This window comes from Aphidius gifuensis, linkage group LG2 (assembly GCF_014905175.1).
Source record: "Aphidius gifuensis isolate YNYX2018 linkage group LG2, ASM1490517v1, whole genome shotgun sequence".
NCBI lineage: Eukaryota > Metazoa > Arthropoda > Insecta > Hymenoptera > Braconidae > Aphidius > Aphidius gifuensis.
Genome location: NC_057789.1, coordinates 23,136,798 through 23,157,560, shown reverse-complemented (window position 1 = coordinate 23,157,560; position 20,763 = coordinate 23,136,798). Strand labels below are relative to the sequence as shown.

General features: G+C 29.0%; 4 protein-coding genes across 4 annotated transcripts; 2 read left to right on the top strand and 2 right to left on the bottom strand.

Moving 5' to 3' along the window:
- Window positions 1–10,080: 10,080 nt before the first annotated feature.
- On the top strand, window positions 10,081–11,175 carry LOC122850553 (TD and POZ domain-containing protein 3-like). Its single transcript, XM_044149684.1, has 2 exons — window positions 10,081–10,931; window positions 11,043–11,175. The coding sequence occupies exons 1-2, from the start codon at window positions 10,081–10,083 to the stop codon at window positions 11,173–11,175; spliced, it is 984 nt and encodes a 327-aa protein (XP_044005619.1).
- A 330-nt stretch (window positions 11,176–11,505) lies between these two features.
- Window positions 11,506–12,829, bottom strand: LOC122850552 (speckle-type POZ protein-like A). The gene is made up of 4 exons (XM_044149683.1): window positions 12,607–12,829; window positions 12,068–12,495; window positions 11,587–11,589; window positions 11,506–11,526 (listed from the first exon to the last, which is right to left on the bottom strand). Exons 1-4 carry the CDS (start codon window positions 12,827–12,829, stop codon window positions 11,506–11,508), a joined length of 675 nt encoding a protein of 224 aa, XP_044005618.1.
- A 2,210-nt stretch (window positions 12,830–15,039) lies between these two features.
- Window positions 15,040–16,074, bottom strand: LOC122850551 (speckle-type POZ protein B-like). Its single transcript, XM_044149682.1, has one exon. The coding sequence runs from the start codon at window positions 16,072–16,074 to the stop codon at window positions 15,040–15,042; it is 1,035 nt and encodes a 344-aa protein (XP_044005617.1).
- Window positions 16,075–16,614: 540 nt separating this feature from the next.
- On the top strand, window positions 16,615–18,062 carry LOC122849584 (speckle-type POZ protein-like). The gene is made up of 2 exons (XM_044148348.1): window positions 16,615–16,895; window positions 16,960–18,062. Exon 2 carries the CDS (start codon window positions 16,966–16,968, stop codon window positions 18,052–18,054), a length of 1,089 nt encoding a protein of 362 aa, XP_044004283.1. The 5' UTR covers window positions 16,615–16,895; window positions 16,960–16,965; the 3' UTR covers window positions 18,055–18,062.
- Window positions 18,063–20,763: the final 2,701 nt, after the last annotated feature.

The following is a 20,763-nucleotide window of genomic DNA, read 5'->3' as shown; positions in this document are numbered from 1 at the left end:
TATTGCTTTCCTAGTTTTCGAGTAGCTTTTGAAAAACGCTCTAACTTTCGAGAAAATCGTCCTAGATACTTTGTATAAGAATAAAAAGCATGTGTGGTAAAATCCTACAACTTTTAGTCGAAACTTTTTTCAAAAAAAATTATAGTTTTCATAAAATAGTAAAAAATAGAATTTTTGAAATATTTTTGTCTCTTTTGTTTCAAAAATAGAAAAAAATTGACTATTGGAATCAGGATAAACTCCTTGAGGGAGGGTTGGGTTTTAAAAACCACTTTTTATGAGCCTAATATGAAGTCATTCCGTTGATTCTAACAGAAGTTATAGCTTGCCTTAAAGATAAAAACCTAGACTGATAAAACTTGACTAGAGTCTACTTTCTAGTTTATAATTTAGATTCTAGTCAAGTTTAATAATGAGATAGACTCTGATGATTTAGAAGTGACTGTTTGTCAATGGATTAAGTGTCATCATGTTTAATTGGCTTGGTTTATATCTTTGTTTAAAAAATGAATATTATTGTACAATAAATGAAAAGTCACCAATAAATAAATGAAATAAATCAATTATATACAATGTTAAACATATATAATAAAATCTATACAGGACTATTCTATAGAGTTTATATAATAATATTTCTATAAAAACTATTCTATAGGAAAAATTTTATAAAACATTTCGTTTCGGATATTTTATAAAAATCATTCAAAATTCTATAGAAGAATATTTTTATAGAACAGCGTATTATTATGATTATGATATATACAAATCATTTTTTTTATAAAAATAATCTTATAAACCAATAAATCCTATAAAAAATTAATAAATTCTTTCTATAAAAATCAACCACAAATTTTATAGAATTTATTCTATAAAAAAAGCGCCAAATCTATATAAGAATTTGTATAAAAATTTTTATAAAAACGTTTTATAGAAATGTTTATAAAACTTTTTGCTACGTGATAAGTATGAATTCACACGTAAAAAAAAATATATTAAAAAATGTTGTTAAGGCTGAATGTCAAAATATTGAAAAAAAATTCCCTCTCACAGATTTTGATCAAAGTAGGCTTATTTTTTAAGTGAAATAAAGATCTATTTTATAAAATTTTTTTTGTAATTTTCTACCACGATTTAAGCGAGATAATTGGGGTCAAAGTTGACGCTTTTTACACACGCATAGGAAGCATCGGCACGTTTTCACTTCTATTGAAAAAACGCTCTCACAAAAAACCTTTATTTTACTACAGCTAATACTTCTTCAAATTACGAAAATAATAAAAAAAAAATCATCGATTTCTACCACGGATTTTGAAAGTTATTAATTATTTAAGATATTAAAACAGTCAAAAATACCGGGTAAAGCATTAAAATCTGCTGAAGTAGATTAATGTGTGTAAATACACTTATACTTTTAAAAGACGCGGCAGTAAAGTATAAAATTTTAGACATTAGGGGCGCTTATTATTTTTTAACTATGGTTATAAGGGTGCCCTTTTGCACGTGAAAGAGAATTCACACTTAAAAATTTACATTCAGCCTTAAGGCAGTATGTAAATCCCAAGGTAGGATAATTCTTTGGGTTCAAAGAGGCACCCTTGTAACTATAGCTTAAAAAAATAATAAGTGCCCTCTAATGTCTAAAATTTGTATACTTTACTGACGCGTCTTTAGAAGTATGAGTGAGGGCGCCTCATATTCACACATACTAATACTACTTCAGCAGATTTTCAATGCTTCGCCTGGTACTTTTTGACTGTTTTTGACCCTAAATTTTCGTCTTAACTAATTAATAACTTTTAAAATTCGTGGTAGAAATCGATGATTTTCTTAAAATTATTTTTGTTATTAAAAGAAGTATAAGCTGTAGTAAAATAAAGGTTTTCTGTGAGAGCGTTTTTCAATAGCGTGCCGATGCTTCCTATGCTTGTGTGTTAAAGTGTTAAATTGTTGTCAACTTTGAACCTAATTATCTCGGTCAAATCGTGGTAGAAAATTACAAAAAAAATTTGATAAAATAGATCTTTATTTCACTTAAAAAATAAGCCTTTTTTGATCAAAATCTGTGAGAGGGAATTTTTTTTCAATATTTTGACAAACTGCCTTAACGAAATCGTTTCCCGTTGAAAATTGAAAACTTTCAAAACTCTGGCAAATGCGCGTTTTTTAATTACGGAACCATATTTATCATTATTATTATTATACATAATATATTTTTTTTTAATATTTATTTGAATATAAATATTGTACACAATAATAACAATGATAACATTTGAACCTAACCTTAATATAACATGTATATATATTTTTAACTATACACATATACAGAGTGTCCCATTTTAATTTATCAATGGATTTTTTTCGAAAAATAAAACTTAAATTGTAAAATGTTGCAAGTAAACGTTGTAGGGTTTGGAGGGGGACGAAGAAAAAAAAAAAAAAAAAATTCGAAAAATCCAAAATGGCGGAGTTTCCGGTTCAAACATAGTTTTTTTAAATGGATACTGCATTTTTTTTTTGCACCAAAATGCTTTCTACATCGAAACTAACACTTTTTATTTGAAAAATTTTTCCGATAAAATCATTTTTTTTCGGGCCAATTTTATCTGTTTATGGATTTTCCTGAAAAAATATGGCTTTAATTAAAAAATGATATTTAGAAAAGTTGTAGCGCCCAGAAAGACGAAAACGAAAAAAAAAAAAAACTTCCGAAAATAATCAAAATGGCGGAGCATAAACAAAGTTTTAAAAAAAAAATCGATTTTTCCGGAAAATTTTATTTAGAAAAAGCGTTAGCCTTGATGTGAACAATTTTTTAAGAAAAAAAAATTACACCTAACCTCGAAAAAAAAAATGTTCATACCGGAAACTCTGCCATTTTTTAATTAAAATTTTTTTTTTTTTTTTTGTTTTTGTATTTTTGAGCGCTACAACTTTTCTAAATAACATTTTTTAATTAAAGCCATATTTTTTCAGGAAAATCCATGAACAGAGAAAATCGGGCCAAAAAAAAAAGTGATTTTATCGAAAAATTTTTCAAATAAAAAGTGTTAGTTTTGATGTAAAAAACATTTTGGTGCAAAAAAAAAATGCAGTATCCATTTTAAAAAACTATGTTTGAACCGGAAACTCTGCCATTTTGGATTTTTCGAATTTTTTTTTTTTTTTTTTCTTCGTCCCCCTCCAAACCCTACATCTTTTACTAGAAACATTTTACAATTTAAGCTTTATTTTTCGAAAAAAATCAATTGATAAATTAAAATAGGACACTCTGTATATATATTTGTTGTTTCTTTTCTAGTTGTAATTTAATTTCTAAAAATAATCTTAACAGTTATCTTATTTTTCTACTTAGATCAAAAACTTTTACTATTTTTATTTTTTTTAATTTTAATCTATTACTATTTTAAATGAAAGTTCGATAAAAAGAAATACCGACTTACCGATCGAAATACATTTTTTGATTAGCGCATGCGTACAAACTTTTTATTTAAAAGAAATCGTTGTAAATAATAAATCGGTAATTGCTTGGACACCCGATAACTTTTGAATAAATAAACACAAAAAAATTATGTTGCATTCGAAAAATTCTTTATAAAAATTGCTAAAGTTTTTAAAAACCCTTCATTCATTACAAAGTTCGCAATGACACCTATTATTATAAACAATCGTCTTACAATTGAAAATGGGTGTTTTTAATTCCCGTGTAGGAGACTACAACACGGCCATGTAACGGCCGATGCATGGCGAAATTTTGCCATTAATGGGCTGCCATTAATGGGCCACTCATACGCCGGGCCTGGCGCGTTACACCATTCTAATATTGGCTGCCATTATTGGCCCATTAACATTTGCCAAGATTGGCCCATTAACATTTGCCAAGATTGGCCCATTAAAATTTGCCAAGATTGTCCCATTAACATTTGCCAAGATTGGCCCACTACTTGCGAAATCAATTTTTTTATAAATAAAAATAAAAAAAATATTTTTTTTTTCAATTGCATATATAGATTATCGAGTCCAACTCTGTTTTTTTTTATAATAAATGTTTTTTTTTTCCTGCCTCTCGCGGGGCGCGAACTCTCGACCGAAAACCTAAACCTACACTAAACTTATGCTTTAACTAACTGAGCCACGAGCGCGATATATATATTTCGAAAGTTTTTTGTTCTCTTGTAGTAATTAAGTTCACTCGTAGACTTTGTAGACTTTTTTGAAGATGATTATTCAAATACAAATATATTTATTTATTCATTTAATTTTAATGCTCCATTGTTGAATTTTTTTTTTCTATTGTCTTCTTTTTTTTTTTGTCAAAAATTAGCTGATGGTTGGTAGCCATTAATGGCCAGCCATGAATTTGCCATGAATTGGCCGATGAACGGCAGCCATTAATGGCCAGCCATGAATTTGCCATGAATTGGCCGATGAACGGCAGCCATTAAATGGCCAGCCATGAATTTGCCATTAATTGGCCGATGAACGGTGGCCATTAATGGCCAGCCATGAATTTGCCATGAATTGGCCGATGAACGTCAGCCATTAAATGGCCAGCCATGAATTTGCCATGAATTGGCCGATGAACGGTAGCCATTGAATGGCCAGCCATGAATTTGCCATGAATTGGCCGATGAACAGTAGCCATTAAATGGCCAGCCATGAATTTGCCATGAATTGGCCGATGAACGGTAGCCATTGAATGGCCAGCCATGAATTTGCCATGAATTGGCCGATGAACAGTAGCCATTAAATGGCCAGCCATGAATTTGCCATGAATTGGCCGATGAACGGCAGCCATTGAATGGCCAGCCATGAATTTGCCATGAATTGGCCGATGAATGGTACCCATTAAATGGCCAGCCATTAATTTGCCAAGGATCGGCCAATGAACGGCAGCCATTAAATGGCCAGCCAATTAATGGCCAGACGTTGGCCAAGACAAGACTGCCAATCTTGGCAACACAATAATGGACCGATCGTTTGCCAAGTATATCCCATTAATGGCCCTTGCTTGGCTACCAATCATGGGCTGCCGTTTATCGGCCAGTGTATGGCCATGTTTCCATGCTTGGCGATTCCTACACGGGTTATTTCAAATATAGTCTTGGCTGTAGAGATTTTGCTGAGGAAAATTTTAAGACCAAATAGAACTCTGTAAGATAATTTTTAAAAAAGTTATGAAGTGTCTAAAAAAACACAAATTCTGATTTTCTGTTAATTAACAAATTTCTAGCAACAATAAAAAAAAAAAAAAAATCGTAATCTTGTAGAGTTTTAAAAAAAACCATCCTGGCAAAAAATTGCATCCATGATTTGTACTTAGTTTTCTTAATATTTCGAGTTTAAAATTTTTTCATTATCTATTTTTATCAACAATTATTTAACTAATAATCCAAATTTTTACTTTCATATATTTGGTTGTAGATCTTTTGAATACCTTTAATTTAAGCCTATTTCAAACTCTCTATCTTAAATAGTTTATAAGATATGAACATTATTTATTTTTTGCGAGTGATTTCAATACGTATGGCTTTGCCTCCGTAAAAAATGTATAGTGGAACCTAAAAGGATAATGAAAAGACAAAACTATATGGTTTGTTGTAGCATAACTTTTATTTGAATGTTATTTGGATGTTGAAATTGAACATAATCTTATTCAAAGTACAAAAGTATGTAAATAGAAAGTATTATATATATATATATTAATGCTATAAAGGGCAGGGTTTATTCTCTATAATATCATACGAAGTAGATTCATCGTAAGTTTGCTGTTTCATACTTTTTAAAATTGATTTTTTATGGTTTCCCGTTAGACTAAATTTATTATGTTCAAGATTGAGCAATGATAGCTGATTTAAATTGGTGAAAATGTTAGGCTCGGATTCAATGAGCTCGTTTGATTGTAAACACAAGAACACAAGGTTTTGATTTTTATTAAAAATGTCATATGGAAGGTCAGTTAAACTGTTATTACTGATGTCTAAGTGTTTGAGCTTGGACAAATTATTAAAAGTATTACTCTCAAGACGAGTCAGTTTGTTTGAATCTAATTTCAAATAAGTTAGAGATTTTAATTCATTAAATGCTTTTTGTGGAAGAGATGTTAAGCTATTATTACTGATATATAAAAATATGAGATTTGACATGATATCAAACGTGTTGGGCTCAAGACTTGTGAGTTTATTTGATGACAAACTCAACCAAGTTAGAGAATCCAATCCATAAAATACTTCTTGTCGAAGAGATGTTAATTTATTATTACTGATATATAACGTTTTTAGATTGAATAAATCATTGAAAGCATTATTCTCGAGACTTGTCAGTCTATTTGATTCTAAATTCAAATAAGTTAGAGATTCTAAGCCAGTAAATACTTTTTGTCGAAGAGATGTTAAACGATTATTTCTGATATCTAAAGTTTTTAGATTGAATAAATCATTGAAAGTATTATTCTCGAGACTTGACAGTCTATTTGATTCTAAATTCAAATAAGTAAGAGATTTCAATCCATTAAAAACTCCATGTGGAAGAAATGTTATACTATTATTACCGATATCTAAAAATATAAGACTAGACAAGGTTATGAACGTATCGGGTTCGAGACTTGTCAGTTTGTTCGATTTCAAATCCAAATAATGTAGAAATTTCAATCCATCAAATACTTCGTGTGGAAGAGTTGTTAAACCTCTGTTGGCCATATGAATACCCCAGGTTGAAGACTCATTACAAATACTCAATATGTAAAAGACTGAACTTGAATTACAAAAGTATGCTTTGTAATTTTGTGCTGAAACATAAATTCGCATTTATAAAAATTATAAAATAAAATTTAAAAAAGAATTTTACGGAGGCGAAGCCTTACGTATTGAAATCACTCGCAAAAAATAAATAATGTTCATATCTTCTAAACTATTTAAGATAGAGAGCTTGAAATAGGCTTAAATTAAAGGTATTGAAAAGATCTACAGCCAAGGATATGAAAAGAAAAATTTGAATTATTAGTTAAATAATTGTTGATAAAAATAGATAATGAAAAAATTTTAAACTCGAAATATTAAGAAAACTAAGTACAAATCATGGATGCAATTTTTTGCCAGGATGGTTTTTTTTTAAAACTCTACAAGATTACGATTTTTTTTTTTTTTTTTATTGTTGCTAGAAATTTGTTAATTAACAGAATATCAGAATTTTTTATATTTAAATAAATAAAGTTATTATTGACATTTGTTATTTGTAGGTAAAAAACTTGAAGTGAAAATAATGCCTGTTTGTTCTGGAACACATATCCAGATATGATATAAAAAAATTTGAAATCAAAAAAAAAATATTTAGCTAAAAGTGTAGAAATCGAAGTGATAATAATTTCTGTTTGTCCACAAACGAATTCAATCATAGCAATTACAACATAGGGTTTAAAAAAAAACATTAATTATCAATCAAAATTGAAAATAAATTAATAACTTACTTTGTGTTGTTGATTGGTCTTTGGTCATGTTATTTTTCGGTCCAATGCTGTTACCATTTTTTAAACCATCATCATTTGGCTGATCTGCAGACCATGTGTGCGGCCGTTGCAGTTTTCGTTGACCCTGAATCTATCACGAATTATCGTTTAAAAAGAAATGTATTTAAAATTTAGTTTGACTGAACTTTTATTAATTATTATACAGCGTTTACAATTTTCTCTAATTATCTATCACACACACGCACACACACATATATACGTGTATTTTTATTTCCAAATGTTACATTGAAATAAAAAAATATATATCGAAAGATTTAATAAATAAAAGTTATATAATGGCCATCAATGACCTAATGCATTACTACTCGACGTATATTTTTACTATTACTCGTATCGATTTAATAATCAAATAAAAATGTAATATTATTTTCTATAAAATAAATTTATTCCAAAATCATATATTATTCCATTCTTTTAATAAGATTATTTTTATTTTGATTGGAAAAAAAAAGAGATTCGACCGAAAAACAAAGGCCCCGAGGGGTAGCGTTGATGTGACATCGGATTGACTATCGGTATACAGTTAGCTTACGTTATCAGTGCCACGTTGTCATTGAAAATACAATATTGAAAGCATTATGTTGGTTTTTTTTTCATAAGTTTCTATTTGTCAAATGAATTGAATCATATATGATGAATAATTTATTTTAATACCCATTTATATTGAATTTTTATTGAGCTCGTGAAAATGTATACATATATGACTATTTGTCATTTTGTTATACTATGTAGTCCACAATTTTTATTTTCAAAATATACATGACTTATAAATTGATATATCAATTGACACTCAATTTTTTATGATCACATCCCTGAATAATTTTTACTCACCCCAATGGAACAAACAATTAGGATTGTACTAATTATGCCAATAATGGCTATGCAGCTAGATCTTTTCATTCTTGTAGTGATTAATTAATAATAGTCTACCCAGTACACTGGCCACGTCGTACATAAAATATCCAATAATGGAAATAATTTTCTTAGATTACAACATATGATGAAACTTTTTTCAAAGCCACGCATGCGTTATATTGTTATAATCACGTTTGTGGTATACAATTAAACACGTGTAATGGCACGAGCCACAATAATTTTCATTTCTTCAAAAATTTACGTTTTGATAAGGTAGAAATATTTTACTGACAAGAAATATTAGCTGTCGATAATATTTCAAGTTTTTGGAGGAAGATAATTAATTTTTCGACACCCATACGCATTAGCTCTGCCATCACTAAGAATGATATTCGTTATCATTATTTTTATTCATAGTTTCGAAGAGTGACTATCATTAACGAGGTCTTGATTAAACTCACTCGGGTGGCCATCACTTTTATGATAAAGATATTTATTGTCGTCACGTAAATATAGCCAGCTCAATATTTTTGGATATTATCATTACTGTGGTAAGTGAAAATTTATTGAATACGTTTAATTTTAATCTTTATAAATTTTAAAATAGACCAATAGTATATTTGTAAATTAAAATATGGATATTAAGTCCATTGCTTGATCATTCTGTAATTTTTTTTTCTCGTGGCATCAATGACTCAAGTGATCACTTTTTTAATAAATCGATACTTCCAACTTTGATTTTATATCAAATATAAAAGATCAAATTTAAAAATATATAGGTTATCATTATAAATAAATATTAATTGATATTAAATATAAAAAAGATATTCATCACGTTCAGAATATTTTCATGAAATAATATTATTTTATTGTCGGTTTTTTTTTCTTTTATCAACAAAAACATCATAATGTTTTTTTAATATACAAAATTTTTTAGGCAGTAATAGCTGACACAATAGTTTTGTAAACCGATGAGTCGACTAATGAGTCGACTTTGATCAAAAAAGATTTTATTAAAGATAAGCGTGTAACTATAAAAAACCATTTAATTTTTTTTTTAAAAAACAAAACAATATAATATTATTAGAAAAAAATAATCTCATAGATAAATTTCAATATGAATCAATTTTTTAAACTTATATTTTGTATACGTTCCAATAAATGAAATGATTTTTTTTTTTTTATTACTATTTTAATACGAATGTTTATGAAATTCTGATAAGTTGAAATAATAACTTTTACACGCGTATATACGCACTAGCTCTGGTATTACTAAGAATGATGACGAATATTAACTATTATTAATTTTTTATCTATTTTCTTTACTGGGGTAAAGAAAAATCATTTAATAATTTTATTTTTAATGACCTCACTGCATAGAGCAGCATAGAACGATAGCGAATGCCTCGAAATTGATTTAATTACCTTTGACTTTATTTTATTTTTCAGTTTTCAGCGGCCCTCTTAAACTTTGTACAGAAAGGTATTAAGCATATTTCAGCCACGGAATTCCGTTAACAGACGCCTAAATAACACAATTTCACAATACTGTCCAAGTGTCCGTACACACGAACGCAACATCAAATCAAAGCGTCGAATATAGAATTTTTTTGCAAAATATAAAAAACAGGTAAGCCGATACATTGTTATAAATATTATTCATCATATTAACTTGATTTTTTTATTTTTTGACAAAAAAAGACATGTCGACCATAATCAGAGAAAAAACTGAAACTCGCAAAACTGAGGTATTTTTATGGACAATTGAACATTTTTCTGAACTCCATTTCACCCAAGTAAAGAAAATTGTATCACCGCTATTTGAGTCAGAAACACGATTTGCTCCTGCCTGCATGGACAGCAGTGCGGGGCTTCAAACCTTTAGTTGGAATCTTGAATTTATTCCGAATTTTTTTGGTAATTCAGCATTTGGGTTTTATCCAATCAGGAAAGAAAAAATTGTAAGCGACACTAAGCCTTTTACACATACACCTACAGAAATTGCAGTAGTCAATGAAGATTTGGAAAATATTTTTACAATCAAACAAGATCAATTGAATGACTGTCGTGTTTCTCCACCTTTAAAGGGCGGTGGTTGGAGTTATTTTATCAACGTGGGACAGAACTTATTGAAGACTGCTCAACAACATCCTTCAAGATGGTTGCCAAATGATGCATTAACGATAAGAATTAAAATTGAAACGGTACAGAAAAATTTAGCACCACATACAATTGATGATGCACCCAAAGAAGAGCCTAAAAGCCAATTAATATCTGGTTTATTATCTTGTCTTGAAAATGAAAAGTTTAGTGATGTTATTCTTGAAGTAGATGGAAAAGAGATAAAAGCTCACAAGATGATGTTGTCTATCAAAAGTCCAGTTTTTTCAGCAATGTTTAATCATGAATCAATGAAAGAATCAAAAGATAATCGTGTCATAATTGAGGATACTGATGCTGATGTTATCAAACAAATGTTGGAGTATATTTACACTGAAAAAACACCATCAAATATTGATAACTGTGTTCATGATCTCGTTGGTGTTGCTCACAAGTATCAAATTGATGAATTATTAATAATGTGTGAAATTCATTTAATGGAAAAAATGACAGCTGAAAATGTTGTTGATACATTAATTATTGCCAATCTTTATGATGCTCAAAGATTAAAAAACAAAGCTGTTGAATTTGTTGAACAAAATGTATCAATTATTGAGTCAGCTGCTTTTAAAAATTTAGAAATTCAAAATGCTAATTTGGCATTTGAAATTCTTCGACAGTTAATATTAAACAAATGAATTTATTATCGAGACAATATATTTGTTGGTAAAAAAAAAAAAAAAAAACGAATTCATATAAGTAGTTTGTATAATTTTATTTCATTATATTATATCAATTATAATACATATAGTGTAACTTGGAATTGAAGGTTGTTTCTTTGTATTTTTATTATTATTCATAAATTTTCATAAACTTTTTTTATAATAAATTACAAAATACGCATGAAAAGTAATGTAGTAATGTAATTGTTGATAATTATTACAATAAACTTTATTATTACTTTATATTATCAGAGAATAACCATGTGGCTTATTCAACTGATTCATGATTGCAAGTTCCACTATTCATTATGTAACACAATAATATGTCTATAATAACAACAAAATCATGAATTTGAAAATAATATTTATTTTTCAAAAATAACTTACCAGCTAAACAAAGGATAATGAAAATAGTAAAATAATGAATCTATTGATGAAAATTTGCGTTTCAACATTTTTTTTTTTTATTATAATAGGCTTAGAAAAATATAAAGTAAGTTATCTCAAATAATGTTAATAAAATATATCAAACTGAAGGTTTTTTTGTTAAACAAAACACCAATGAATATTCTACATTTTATGACATAAGCAAGTGCTCAAGATTCAAGAACACCTACAAAAACTTCAGGATATTTTTTCTTGTAATCTTGAAATTTTTTATTTAACATAACAGCTTTCAAATTGTTTTTCGTAAATTCTAAACATTTTTCATTCAATTTTTTGAGATTATATCTATCAGAGCAAACAAGTATACTTGCAATACTATCAAAATTTATCGATTCGCAAATTACTTCTTCACAAATATTTTTAGGACAATCAACCTGATATTTTTCAGCAACAGCAAGTAGTTCCATATCATTTTGTTAACTTTTGGTGATTCACCAGTATAAATAAAATGTAAAAATTCTTCAAAAACATCTTCTTCAACATCTTCTATGACAACTTCATTTTTTTCATTTTCTTTGAATTTTTCATGACTGAACATTGCAGCAAAAACAGGACTGCGTACTGCAAGAATTCCTTTGATTGCACGAAATGATTTTTGACCCACTTTAATGGTAACATCAGCTGATTTTTCACTTAAAAAAAGTTTTTTCCAGTCGACACTCAGTTGTTTTCTTGCATCAATTGATGAAATTACATTAGATTTATTTGTTAGTTTTTTAGACATTGTTATTGTACAACAAATTTTAAGTTCATTATTCTGTACATATCCATTTTCGGGTTCAACAAAGTCTGAAGTTGAAATATATCCATCCCATTTAATCTTTTCTAGACGTTCACGGAAAATATATTCTTTAGTTATTTCATTTTTATTATTAATTGATATTTTACATTTTGTTTGTAATTGTGAAGTTTTATTGAACGATTGAAGTTGGAGCTTCACGGAAAAATGTGAATAATAACCGGATTGATCATCAGTTGGACAAAATGTCAAAATCCATTCATCGTCGAAACCAGAATAATGAGATGAAAAACTTGGTGATTTAATTTTGTCGCCATAAACTTCATTGCAGTTTTTAATTGTCCATTCATATGTAAATTCACAATTTTCCATACCAGTAACGGTGTCTTGGTTTGACTTTATAGTTGTTAGTTTAATGCTATCTGAATCAGCAACTATTGACATGATTGTGTTAATTAATATTCGTTTTTACTTTTCAGACTAACAAATTTTTTTTTTTTTTTTTTGGCACAATCGTATTTACGTATTTGTACAACTTAACTCAGACTTATTCACGATAAAAAAATGTGAGATTCTCATTATTTATAGGCAGTATAGTAGGCACTGATATGGGGCACAAATGCACAATGAGTTTTAGGTTTTAGGTATTATTTATGGGAAATTGGCGCGACGCTTCAGGGTGTTTTTTTTGTAAATTTTAAATGTTTCATTTGACAAGACAGCTCGTAACTTTTTTTTTATAAATTCTAAACACGTTTCATACATTTTTTTAAGATTATATCTATCAGAGCAAACAAGTATAATTGCAACATTTTCAATATTTATCGTTGAGCATATTATTCTCTCACAAATATTTTTAAGACAAACAACCTGATATTTTTCAGTAACAGCAAGTAATTCACTAATTCCATCGGCATTCGGTCAGCATTTGGTGATTCATCAGTATAAATATAATTAAGATAATTAATATGAAACCTCATGGCCCTCATGGTCGATGCAAGCAGATGGTTCAACATCGATAAACCTTTTGATAAATTAATCAATTAATCGAAATATTTATACAATCGATCGATATATTATATACGTCGATAATTAATAATAATAAAACTATTAACGTTTTTTTACTATATATAATAAGATTTTTTAATATGAACAAACACTGCATTTTAGAATTTAAAAATTATTAATATTTTTTATATAAATTTTATTCAATTTCTATATTTATTCTTGGCTTTACTCAGTTGTGGTTTTCCATTGAATGTTGAATTTTATAAGAATTATTTGGTTGGTTGCTTTTTAGGAATCGTAATTGTACAATAAACTTGAACTTCATCATTTTATATACATTCAATAAATGATTTAAACAAGGTTGGTTGTGAAATATAATTATCGTTTTTAATTTTATTTGGATATTTACCAAAATCATGTTCTAATTGTTCTTTAGTTTCATATCCATGATTAATTGATATTTTTGTGGGTATGTAAGTCTCACATTGGCATGTCTAACAACAAAAGATACTGAGCCAAAAATACAAGTATATTTACTACCACGAGGATGAGACGTTCTTTTAGCTCACACTCAATAAAATCTGCCAACTTTGAAGACTACACAGCAAATAAAATGATATACTGTAATGATAAATATACCAATGAAGTATTAGACTATAAAAGTAATGTAAATAATATGAAATAGTTTAATTTACCATTTACATTTTCAATAAATTGGTTCTTGTTGTTTTATACCAAAATAACGAAATATTAATCCAAAAAACGGTGTGAAACTATATCTTTATTGATAAGTGTGTAACGAACTGAGTGAAACATAATAAACATCAAAAACATGATCAAACCAGATCATGTCAAAAAGACAAAATGGGCAGTGAACTTCCACTAGAGTAAGAAAATTGACCGGGGTTCTAACGGCCGGAAAACCAAGATGATCACAAATAAAATTTGAAAAACTTAAATTCACGAATAAAACATAAAAATAAAAAAAGTTGTTACTAGTATTGAGCTCATGTTTTCATGATTTCTCAAATATTTTATATGTCGTCGTAGACGTTCATTATTATGGAAAAAAAAAAAAAAAATGTACACAATTTTTTTTTTCTCATTCAAGTAAATGGCATGATAAAATAATGTATACATATTTCTAAAAATAAAATCTGGAATAGCTACTTACTTCTTGCTACAAATTGCTTGTTGTATACATATTGCTTTCAAAACAGCATGATCTTTGTGAAAAAAAGGAGGAAAAATTTATTAGAAAGTGTTGTTTCATGTCCGTGGGCCACTAGGTGTATTTATATATTGATGCAGCAAGTATTGCACCACGAAATTTAAAACAAGTTCAAGATGAAATTCTATATACTTAATAAAATTATTTTAAGATAATCACAAGTTTTTTTTTTTAAATTTGTATATATAATAATTATTATAAATTTTGAATATTATCATAAATACCTGACAGTTGAATTTTATATCAAAATAATTAATTTAAAAATAGTATTTAATTTTCAAAATAAACTGAACTGAAGAAATTTATTTTTCAATATTTTTTTTCTATTACAATAGTGGTTTTGAAAAAATTAAGTAAGTTATTTGATAAAGTTAATAAAATAAATTAAACTTTAAAAAAATGGATATTTTTTATTTTATGACAACAGCAACTGCTGAAGAACACTTAAGAAAACTTCAGGATGTTTTTTTTGATCAACTTGAAATGTCTCATTTAACAAAACAGCTCGTAAATTTTTTTTCATAAATTTTAAACATTTGTCATTCAGTTTTTTAAGATTATATTTATCAGAACAAACAAGTATACTTGCAATATTATCAAAATTTATCGTTTCGTAAATTACTTCTTCACAAATATTTTTAAGACAATTAACCTGATATTTTTCAGCAACAGCAACTAGTTCCATTGGCATTTTGTTAGTTTTTGGTGATTCATCAGTATAAATAAAATGTAAAAATTCTTCAAAAACATCTTCTTCAACATCTTCTATGACAACTTCATCTTTTTCATTTTCTTTGAATTGTTCATGATCAAACATTGCAGCAAAAACAGGACTGCGTACTGCAAGAATTCCTTTAATTGCACGAAATGATTTTTGACCCACTTGAATAGTAACATCAGCTGATTTTTTATTTAACAAAAGTTTCTTCAAGTCTATACTCAACTGTTGTGTTCTATTAAATGTTGAAATAACATCAGACTTATTTGTTAGTTTTTTAGACATTATTATTGTACAACAAATTTTAAGTTCATCATTTTGTAAATATCCGTTCATTTGATTTAACAAGTCTGAACATAAAATATAATTGTTCCATGTAATTTGTTGTGGAAATTTACTAAAATTATATTCTTTAGTTATTTCGTTTCTATTATTAATTGATATTTTACATTTTGTTTGTAATTGTGAAGTATTATTGAATGATTGAAGCTGTAGATCAACAAATACATATGATGAAATTTCCCAATCAGTATAACTTGGATATATTTTCAAAATCCATTTATCGTTAAAATTAGAATAATGAGATGAAATACTTGGTGATATAATAATTACTTTTTCAGTCCGCTGACGAAAATTTTCAATTGTCCATTCATATGTAAATTCACAAGTTTCCATACGGTTTGACATTATAAGTTTAATGGAATCCTGGTTAGGTCCAGCAAGTACTGACATGATTGTGTTAATTAATATCCGTTTTTAGACTAATAAATTTCTTTTTGGGATAATCAAATTCGCGTATTTGTACAATTTAACTCAGGCTGATCCGTGATGAAAATGAGAGTATGAGACCGAGGCACAAGGCATTATAGCAGCGATAGCAGCCCTAGGCACAATGGGTTTTGACTTTTGACTGCTTTTGACTGGTTTTGACTTTTGAGTTTTGACTTTTGAGTATTATGGGAATCCCCTCATGGGACGCTTCATCATCATCGATAAACCTTTTAATAAAACAATCGATTAATCGAAAAATCTATACAACCGATCGATATATTATGTGCGTCGATAATTATTAATGATTATAATAAATAATAATAATGTAATAGGTACATTTATTATTATAAAATAAATTTTCTTGTTTTAAAAATAAACACAGCATTTTTACAAATGTTTCATGTTTTTAAAGCTTGGTTTTTTCTTTTGGTTCGACATTTTCGTACAAACATTCATACCAACTTTAAATCATAAAAATAATTTTGTAAGGCATGTCAAATTGTCAATTGACATTTGACAATATGACATAAATAATAAATTGACGTAAATGACAGTTATAGTATTAATATACATACGATTACGATATACAACTATGTTAAATATACGTATTACGATTAAAAAATACGATTAAATACAACTCTGGCAGTACGCACACAAACGCAGTTTACAACTTTTACAAGTCACAACAAAACACAACCAAACACTGCCAAACAGTCAAACAAAACGTCAAAACTCAAAGCAGAGCATCAAATAAAATTCTATTGCAAAATAAAAAAAAACAAGTGAGTTAATACATTGTTTTAATAACATTAATCATCATATTAATTTTTTTTGTTTTTTCGACAGGAAAGCATGTCAACGATAATCAAGCGAAAAACTGAAATTTATCCAACATTAGCTGACAGAATTGATATATTTTCATGGACAATTGAGAATTTTTCTTCAACTTGTCCAAAAAATGTAGGTGAAAAAATTGCATCACCACTATTTATGTCAGGAAATGACCCTGGTTGCAGTGAACTTGAGAAGTATTCGTGGTGTCTTAATTTTTATCCAAACTTCAATAATTCTTCAGCAGCATTTCAGCTTAGTTCGAGCAGATTGGACGGTAATTCAAGCTTTACTGAGCCTTCAACACATCCTACAGGAATTGCAATAGTCGATAAAGATTTTAAAGATATTTTTGAAATAAAACAACATCAATTAAGTGATAGTGCTTCTCCAGGTTCAATGGGCGGTGGTTGGAATTATTTTATAATCACTGAAACAGACTTATTGGAGCTTATTGAAAATAATCCTTCAAGATGGTTGTCAAATGATGCATTAACAATAATAATAAAAATTAAAACAGTACAGAAAAATTTAGCATCATATACTATTGATGATGCACCCAAAGAAGAGCCTAAAAGTCAATTAATATCTGGTTTATTATCTTGTCTTGAAAATGAAAAGTTTAGTGATGTTATTCTTGAAGTAGATGACGAAGAAATAAAAGCTCACAAGATGATGTTGTCTATCAAAAGTCCAGTATTTTCAGCAATGTTTGACCATGAATCAATGAAAGAATCAGAAGATAATCGTGTTATAATTGAAGATTTTGATGCTGATATTGTAAATCAAATGTTGGAGTATATTTATACTGAAAAACCACCATCAAATATTGATAACTGTGCCCATGATCTCCTTGGTGCTGCTCACAAGTATCAAATTGATGAATTATTTTTAATGTGTGAAATTAATATAATGGCAAAAATGACAGCTGAATCTGTTATTGATACATTATTTGTTGCCAATCTTTATGATGCTGAAAAATTAAAAAACAAAGCTATTGAATTCATTAAACAAAATCTATCAATTATTGATTCAGCTGATTTCAAAAATTTAGAACTTCTGAATGCTAAATTGGCATTTGAAGTCCTTCGACAGTTAATACCAAGATAAATAAATTATCAAGACAATATATATTTGTTGGTAAAAGAAGAAATTTTTTTCGATTATTACTATTATGAAAAATATTTTTATGTTCTTTTATAATAAATCTTTAGTGTTAATACTTCCAAATCAATTATTCCAATTTTGGAAAAGTATTACGCTTAATTTATAAAAAATAACTATCATAAAATTCAGAATATAAGTAAATACAGCTATCAACGTTTTTTTCTTTTTTTTTCTCCCTGGAACCAGTGAAGTTGTTTCCGCCAAAAAACAATTCTCGTCAGCAATAGGTGCTTTCTTTTGTGTACATGAGGGGCTGGATCAGCCATGTTTCAATTTTTATTTTTTAAGAATTATTTGTTCGATGCCACTGTTCTCTTATCATGTTTGCATAATATGATCATGCACATGCGCCTGTCATGCAAACTTGATGAGAGAACAGTGGCGTCGAACAAATAATTCTTAAAAAATAAAAATTGAAACTTGATAGCTATGTTGTTGCAAACTTTTTGCTGACTGCGCATTCAACTACGCATGCGTGAAAATAAACAGGAAAAAAAATAAATACACAAAAGAAAGCACCTAGTGTATTAAGACGCACTGAGCGTGCGCAATAAGTTGAGTTCAGCGGTGTCTCCACGCTATAGAAATGCTTGCAAGATCTTTCATCACTAGATAATTACTAGAATTTTGGTGGAAATCAGCCTTTAAAAGCCTTGCAAGACTATCGCAGCCAATGGGACATGTTCCATTTTTTCGTGCAAGAACTTGCATGAGATTTCTATAGCGTGGAGACACCGCTATATATCGAACTTGTAAACATGTCCGACCTAATTCTCATAAAATTAGTGATATATCCCCTTTTAACGTGATTTCTCTAGTAATTTTACGTTTTGCGCATGCTCAGATCGCTCAGAATTATGTCGGCTATGTTTATAAGCGAAAGTTAGCCATTAGAATTCAGAATATAATAAAACTGCACCCGTATTCAGAGGATGTTCTCATTAGGGCGTTTTTTTTCCGATGGTGGCGTTTGTGAAGCTTATCTATATGATATCTATATAAAAAAAATTTTGTCAAGCACCATCAGCGGAAAAAAAAGCCCTAATGAGAACAATTTTGCCCCGTGAATACGGGTGTTGGAAGCTGAATTGAGAAACGAATTTGGTGTATTCTTGAGACTACTGAAATATAATGTAACTTTTATATCGTTTATAGTAGTGCAGTACTGGTTTGTATTTACTATTTACTAGTTACTAGTTTATGAAATAAGCGTTTTTTTGTGGAAATGAATGACTCGTTCTAAATAGGAAGTTAAACAAATTTATTCAAAATATTGACCATCGCTTTCTACACATTTTAACCACCTTTCGGGCAATTTGTGGATACCGCGCCAGTAGAAACGTTTTTCTTTCGAAGCAAACCAATCAGATACCCAATTTTCGACTTCTTCGTAGGAATCGAAGTGCTCCTCTGCCAATGCGTGCCCCATAGATGAAAACAAATAGTATTCGGATGGGGACAAGTCTGGTGAATACGGCGGGTGGGGTAACAACTCCCAGCCAAGCGTTTTAATTGTTTCTTGAACCGGTTTTGCTTTGTGTGCAGGTGCATTGTCGTGTAACAAAATTACTTTGCCGTGTCTTCTGGCCGCGGCCCATTCTGGTCGTTTCTCGATCAATGCATCGTTCAAATCGATCATTTGTTGTTTGTAGCGAATGGTATTAACAGTTTCACCAGGTCTGAGAAGCTCATGATACACCACACTTTTCTGATCCCACCAAACACAAAGCATTGCCTTTTTGCCGAAACGATCCGGTGTTGCGGTCGAATTTGATGGTTGTCCCAGATTAATCCATGATTTTCTTCGTTTGTGATTCTTAAAATAAATCCATTTTTCATCGCCAGTGACGATCCGATGCAAGACTGATTTTCTTTCGTGTCTTTGTAACAAAATTTCACAAGTGCTTTTCCGGTTTTCCATTTGTCTTGCATTCAATTTATGTGGCACCCATTTTCCACACTTTTGGATCTGTCCCATAGCTTTCAAACGGTCACAAATTGTTTGTTGTGCAACATTTAACATTTCTGCCATTCGTTTTTGACTTAAAGTATCATCTTCATCGAATATTGCTTGCAGTTCAGCATCTTCAAACTTTTTTGGTGGTCTACCACGTTTTTCATTTATCACATTAAAATCATTATCCCGAAACCGTTGAAACCATCGTTTACAAGTTGCTTCTGATAGAGCATGATCACCATATGCCTCGACAAGCATTCGATGCGACTCTGCAGCACTTTTGTTCAAATGAAAACAGAAAATCAATGCTTTCCGCAAATCCCAGGGAAAAATCGTCAGATCAAATCAGATCAAATCAGATCTGACCAGATCAAGTCAGATAAGGATTATTGGACAATTTCAGATCTGACTTGATCTAACTTGATCTGGATAAAAATTTATTAATTTAATAAAAATAATTTCAAATTAGTAAATGCTCGATTGAAGAATTTGGCTTTTCTTCTTATACTTCCAATGAAATACAATTGAGAATTCTATATTTTTACGATAAATAATTGACATCACTCGGACTTGAACTCAATGCTTCTGGTGCGAAAATCCAGAGCCTTACCTACTTAACCACGGCAGTGATTATAAAACGTAAGAAAAATTTGTCTTCTTAAACATTCATTCGCCCGTGATCTAGTTTGATCTAA